The following is a 7,003-nucleotide window of genomic DNA, read 5'->3' on the forward strand; positions in this document are numbered from 1 at the left end:
ATCAACACAAAATGTGAGCTTTAAAGCTCAAAATGGAAGGGTCCAAAGCCCAAAGTGCACACAAAGTGGGCTGGTGGGTGGCTGGTGGCAGCTGGTGCTTTGACCCAGCTGCAGCTAGTGGGAGCACGCCACGTGGCGCAATTGGGCAAGGGAAAGAAGCAGCAGCTGGGCGTGGGGTCGGACAGGCCAGGTGGTTCGCGAGTCAGAGCGGGGGGGTTGCTGGGGGCGCAGACAGGTGGCGTGTTGGGGCTATGCCACGTGTCGGGTTAGAAATGGAGAACAAGACAAACCTAGGCGAGTCGGGCTCCTTTGGGCCTAATCCTGCTGGGTTTGGACCACGAAAATGCCATTTTTTTCATTTTTCTTTTTTAGGTTTAACTATTTATTTCTTCTCTCTTTTTATTAATGTACAAATGCTATTTATTTCTTGAAAATTAACACAAATTAAATTAAAATTAGTATTTTCAATCATAAAATATATTACAATAAATTCATAAAAATATTTGTTATACCAAAAAATTGGAGATCAATGATGTGGCAATAAAGGTGACAAGTGGCAGTGCATGGTCAGTAAAAGACATATTAATAGTCAATAAATACATTGACTCCTCAGAGTTTGAGAAAGGGACCCGGTAGACTGACGAAGAATTTGGACTGCTTGAAAGATGTCATAACCAAGCCAACTGCACCTTGGTCCGAGGAAAGCTAAGGAGAGTGCATACTAGGAGGCTAAGGAGAATGCATCCTAGGAGGCTAAGGAGAATGCATCCTAGGAGAGCTAAGGAGAGTGCATCCTAGGAGGCTAAGGAGAGTGCATCCTAGGAGACCCCAAGGATGTGGTCCGAGGAGAGCCCAAGGGACTTTGGTCCGAGGAGAACCCAAGAGAGTGGTCCTAGGAGACCCCAAGGATTTGGTCCAAGGAGAACCCAAGAGAGTGGTCCTAGGAGACCCCAAGAGAGTGGTCCTAGGATACCCCAAGGATTTGGTCCGAGGAGAACCCAAGAGAGTGGTCCTAGGAGACCCCAAGAGAGTGGTCCTAGGAGATCCCAAGGATGTTAGAGGAGAGAAGTGCATGTCCACCATGCACAAGTCCTACCAGCAAGTGTATGTCCGACCAGCATGTGTATGATCGACCATAGTGGAGGTGAGGTGGATCAACGAGCTAGAGGATGACTAAGTCAAGATTCCCAAAAACAGCTTCAACAAAATATGCGGGAATCTCTCATTCTTCCCACAAATAGGGGGTTTTGTTACATTTTGAATGTTTTTTGTAATTTAAATGTAATAAATATAATAAAATATCCCGATTCTAGGGGATATCAGATGTATGACCCTAAGCCTATAAATAGAGGGCTTATGGGATCAGAAAAGGGCTTCTTCTTCTTGGAAGACTTCTAGAGAGAGAAATTTGGGTCTGAGTATTCTAGAGAGAGAAAGTGTTGGCATTTTAAAGAATTCTTGTATTTTTGCAATCTGTACTAAAGAAACTCAGTTGGCTCAGTTCATCTGATCTTGAGTACAGATCTATAATCACAACTCTAAGTGGATTAGGCTATTACCGACTGATCGGGGCTGAACCACTATAAAATCTCTTGTGTTATTTATTTTTCTTAATAAAACTGTCTGTGTCGTTTACATTCTCTTGAAGGCTTGTCGTTATTGACGTTCTCACGTCGTTGGCTAAAAACACAGTCAACAATATTAATTAAAACTTAATTTAATTTACACTTTAAAACTAATAAACTGACATTTTTTAGCACTAATCAAAGGCCTTGAATATTTTTATATTGTAAATTATTATTTCGTGTTAGAAATATTTTCTATCGACTTTTCTCCTACCGTGCACAATATTTAATTCCTTAATCAATGTTGACAAGAATTATGTGTTCCATCTAAAAACTAATTGGTAATTAGTGAAGTTACTCATGCTCTTATTAATGACTCAATATTCTTACACATATTCTATGTGAGACATCATACTCCAATATCCCCTCAAGATGGTGGCGATTTTTCGCTCACCAATCTTGAATCACCTTATCACAATTTTTGGATCTCAAATGCCTTTTTGCACTATGTGGATCTCAAGTGTCTTATTGCACTATGCAATGTTTATTTTAAGTTGTCTCACTCTTTGAATTGGTGTGGATCGAATGTTTGCTAAGGAATTGACTCACGATAATATGACAAGAATCATGAAGTTTTATCTAAAAATTAATTGGTGATTAGTATAATTAACTATGTTATTATTAATAAATTAATATTCTTACACTTGTTATATGTTTACAACATACTCAAATAAATCTCATTAAGATTATTTTATATAATTGTGATTTATTTATTCAGAAAATTTAAAAATAATAATAATATAAATGAAGAAGTCATCATACCTCATGTGATATTTTTTTCTTTTAGAGTGATGTTATTTGGCACAAGTGCTTAATATTATATGAGTTGTTATTTTATGATTCTTGTTTAGCGATATAACATAATAATTATTAAGTAGAATTCAATATTAAATTGTTAAAATAGGGGAACGAAAACTACTTGTGTATTTTAGCGATTCTCTTTTCTTTTAAGGTCGCAATCTCATTACAGAAACAAGCCGAAGAGATACAAACTACAAAGGCTGCTACTGAAAGTTTCAAAGCCATCAGGCCACGCTACCGGACAGAATCAAATCAAAACTTTCCCAACATTAAAATTTTCTTCTCTTTGTCTACTTCAAATCATTGAAAAATGAAGCTCTTTCAACTAACTCTTCCAACTGCTCTTACCCTCTTCTTCTTCTTCTGTCTCATCTTCTCCACCATTGCCGACGATGAAGCTGCCGTCATGTCTGAGCTTCTCGCCTCAATCTCTCCCATCCCAAGTGGCTGGTCGAACTCGGTCAACTACTGTGCAAAATGGAAAGGCGTCGAGTGTAGCTCATCCGGCCAAGTCACCACCATCAACTTGGCCAATCACTCTCTAATGGGAACTCTCCCTTCCAATCTCACCTCTCTCTCGAAACTCACCTTCCTCAATCTACAAGGCAACTCCTTTTCTGGGTCTTTGCCTTCGTTAGCCAATCTCTCTTTACTCCAACAAATCTACCTGGACGGTAACAATTTCACTTCTGTACCTTCTGGATGTTTCCAAGGACTCACCAGTTTGTTGACCTTGAGTATGACCCAGAATTCAAAGCTTAATCTCTGGAGTTTCCCCACTGAACTCGTTGATTCTTCCAGCTTGGTTACGCTAGATATGTCCAGTTGTAATATGTTTGGTTCAATACCAGATATCTTTGATTCATTCCCGAACTTGCAGAATTTAAAGCTTTCTAAAAATCGTCTTACTGGGTCTTTGCCACAGAGTCTTGCTGCAACAAGGATTCGAATCCTCTGGCTCAACGGTCAGCAAAGGGGGTTATCGGGTACCATTGATATGTTATCGAAGATGACAAAGTTGTACCAGGTTTGGCTCCATGAGAACCAAATCACGGGTCCAATCCCGGATCTGTCGAAATCTCACACCCTTTTCGATCTTCAGCTTCGAGATAACCTCTTCACCGGCGTTGTTCCAAGCACTCTGATGACTCTTTCGAGCTTGAGAAACGTTTCTCTGTCGAACAACATGTTGCAGGGTCCTCTGCCTTCGTTTCCATCGTCAGTCACCAATGTTGATCTCACAGGTACTAATAGTTTCTGTAAGGACACTGCGGGGCCTTGCGATGGTCAGGTCACGACGCTGCTTGAAGTTGCGAAAGATTTGAAGTATCCTATGGATTTAGCAAACAACTGGAAAGGAAATGATGCCTGTGAAAATTGGAAGTATGTTAGTTGTGATTCAGCTGGGAATGTTGTAACAGTTAATTTTCAAAAGTGGCAATTGTCGGGGACGATCTCCCCTGCTTTTGCTAATCTCAAAACGTTGAAAAATTTGTTGCTGAATGACAATGATCTCACTGGTTCGATACCAGTTAGCTTGACACGTTTGACACAACTTGAGGTTCTTGATGTTTCAAATAACAATCTTTCTGGGGTGGTTCCTACGTTTCCACCGAGAGTGAAGGTAACTACCACTGGTAATCCACTGTTGAAGAAATCTCAAAGCTTGAGAAAAGGTACGTAATTGCTGCCATTTTCTTTGTTCTGGTCTTATTGTTAGTTGTTTTCTCCAAATGTTACGTTTAGATTACGAATTGGAAGTTTGGAAGGGTTTAAAATCCTGTGCATGGTATGCAAATATGGCTTGTAGTGGTTAAGTTAATGATTGATATGTTTTCTTAACGTGGGAAATTCTTAGAACTACGAGTTCACTGTCTTATTTAGCAGAGAAGATTATGGACTTATAGGATTAAAATTGCAGTGATTATGATGAAGATTTTGAAACTTTACTTTGAGGCATAGACATTTGGAGTCCATGTGAATGTGCTCTTATTCAATAATTTAACGTGGGAAATTCTTAGAGCTACAAGGCACTATCTTATTTAGCAGAGGAGATTATGGACTTATAGGATTAAAATTGCAGTGATTATGATGAAGATTTTGAAACTTTACTTTGAGGCATAGACATTTGGAGTCCATGTGAGTGTGCTCTTATTCAATGATTTTCTTTCTTTTCTGCAGCTAAAGAAAGAAAGTTTGTGCTTAAAGCAGCTATAGGTAAAGTTATTTCTTAATCCTTCTTTTTGCAATATGGGCCTACTTAACTTTTATCTTATAATAGACTGAATGAGGACAAATATGAAGTAGTTATAACTAAAAGTACTATTCATGATAGATATAAAGTACTATTCATAAGATTCATCCAAGTCATTTCTTTCTTATAACAGCTACAGCAGCATCTATAATTGGGGTACTCATGATTATCTTGGTCATCTCCTGGAGAAAACTTCCATGCTTGAGAAAGAAGAAAAATCCTGCCCAACGAAGTATTGAGGACTTTCTAAAGAAATGTGGACCACTTCAAATTAGAAGATATAGTTATGCAGATGTTAAGAAAATGACCAACTCCTTCAAAGAAAAATTAGGCCAAGGAGGGTTTGGTTGTGTCTACAAAGGAAAGTTAGATGATGGTTCTCTTGTTGCTGTGAAGCTATTACATGAATTAAAAACAAATGGAGAAGAATTCATCAATGAAGTAGCAACCATCAGCAGAACGTCCCATGTCAACATTGTCTCTTTGTTGGGTTTCTGTTTTGAGGGGGCTAAAAAGGCTCTCATTTACGAGTTCATGGCGAATGGATCTCTTGAGAAGTTTGTCTTTGAAGATAATGCAACTGAAAACAATCATACGTTGGATTGGGATACAAATTATCAGATCTCACTTGGCATTGCTAGAGGATTAGAGTACTTGCATCGCGGCTGCAACACAAGGATTCTGCATTTTGATATTAAGCCTCACAATATTCTTCTCGATGCAGACTTTGTACCCAAAATCTCAGATTTTGGCCTTGCTAAGATTTGTAATAGAAAGGAAAGTCTCATCTCTATGTTGGGTCTAAGAGGTACTGTTGGATATATTGCTCCTGAAGTCTTTAGTAGAATGTTTGGAGGAGTCTCATATAAATCTGATGTTTATAGCTATGGAATGATGGTTCTTGAAATAGTGGGAGGGAGAAAAAATGTTAATGTCAGAGTTGATAATAGTTGCGAAATATATTTTCCTCATTGGGTTTACAATCGACTTGAGTTAGACGAAGAGTTTAGCCTAAAGAGAATAACCAATGAAGAAGATAGAGTGAAAGTGAGGAAAATGATCATCATGAGCTTGTGGTGCATACAGACTGATCCTTCCACTAGGCCAACAATGAGTAAAGTCATAGAAATGTTGGAAGGGAGTGCTGATTCTTTGCAAATACCACCAAAGCCTTTCTTGTCTTCACCTACAAAATCCATACCAGCTGAATCTTCTTGTACATCACCACCTTCTCATTCCTATAGCACATTTTTGTAATTCCAAATATTAAAATGTTGTGAGAAATTGCCAATTGAGTGAATTTGAAAGCAAAGATAAAACAGAATTAATGATTTTCTTTTCTGTGTTATGAAACAAAATGTAAATATTCTACTTGTAATACTAAAAATAACAGTAACAACACAATGCATATATTTTCAGTCCTTGAAATATATATATATATATATATAGTTTTTGCTATTAAATTCTTGAATTTAAAGAGATTTTATTTCTAATTTAATGATTAATTTTAGTAGGGAAATTTGATAAATCATGCTTATATTAGCTTAATAATTAAAATTTGAATCAAAGTTAACTACCATATGATACTAATGCTCATCTTTCATTTAATACCAAAAATACCCCTCTCATAACACATTTCTTCTCTATTCTCCCTCTTCCTCTCTACCTCTCTTCACCATACCTCTCTTCACCATTCATTCTCTCTCACTCTCTCTTCACCATACGTTTTACACACAAGATTTTCATACTAAAATCTTGCAAGAAAGATACACATTCGGACATTGTGGATTGTTTGAGGAGAAACACCAAGCTTTGTGTTATTTTTGCTCATAGTGAAGAGATTAAATGGGTAAGTGATTTTCTTTGATTCTTGTTGTTGTTTTTATGATTTAGAATGCTGTTTAGATGTTGGATCTGTAGTTTGTTGGTATTTTTTGCTGTTTTTTTGGGTGAAAATCGTGTTATGTGAAAATCTGCATTTTTTTTGGGTTCCCTGAGTTTTTTCTAAATGCCCGATAGTGTCCGATAGAGGCCCGATTCGGGCACGATAGTTGTTGAGTTTCAAGGTTAGGGATGAAGGTCCGATGGCAACCCGATGGTTGCCTGATAGTTTTGGTTACCTGATGGTCATAAAGCTCCGATGGCTACCCGATGGTTGCCCAATTATTATTTTGAATATATACACCCTTTTAAGTACGATAATGGATCGATAGTAGTCTGATATATGCCCGATTGTTGTTATTAAGTTACTGTAGACCTAATAGTACGATGGTACCCGATACTTGCCCGATATTAGTGTTTTAAGTGATAAAAAACATAAATA

General features: G+C 37.7%; 1 protein-coding gene across 2 annotated transcripts; it reads left to right on the forward strand.

The window, feature by feature from the left end:
* The first annotated feature begins 2,572 nt into the window (after nt 1-2,572).
* Nucleotides 2,573-6,013, forward strand: LOC133821917 (receptor-like kinase TMK2). Of its 2 annotated transcripts, XM_062254090.1 has the most exons (3): nt 2,574-4,102; nt 4,608-4,643; nt 4,814-6,013. In XM_062254090.1, the coding sequence occupies exons 1-3, from the start codon at nt 2,737-2,739 to the stop codon at nt 5,935-5,937; spliced, it is 2,526 nt and encodes an 841-aa protein (XP_062110074.1). In that variant the 5' UTR covers nt 2,574-2,736; the 3' UTR covers nt 5,938-6,013. The 2 variants fall into 2 exon arrangements, with proteins under 2 accessions (XP_062110075.1, XP_062110074.1); XM_062254091.1 differs by lacking the exon at nt 4,608-4,643 and having other exon boundaries at nt 2,573-4,102.
* Nucleotides 6,014-7,003: the final 990 nt, after the last annotated feature.

Source organism: Humulus lupulus, chromosome 3 (genome assembly GCF_963169125.1).
Source record: "Humulus lupulus chromosome 3, drHumLupu1.1, whole genome shotgun sequence".
NCBI lineage: Eukaryota > Viridiplantae > Streptophyta > Magnoliopsida > Rosales > Cannabaceae > Humulus > Humulus lupulus.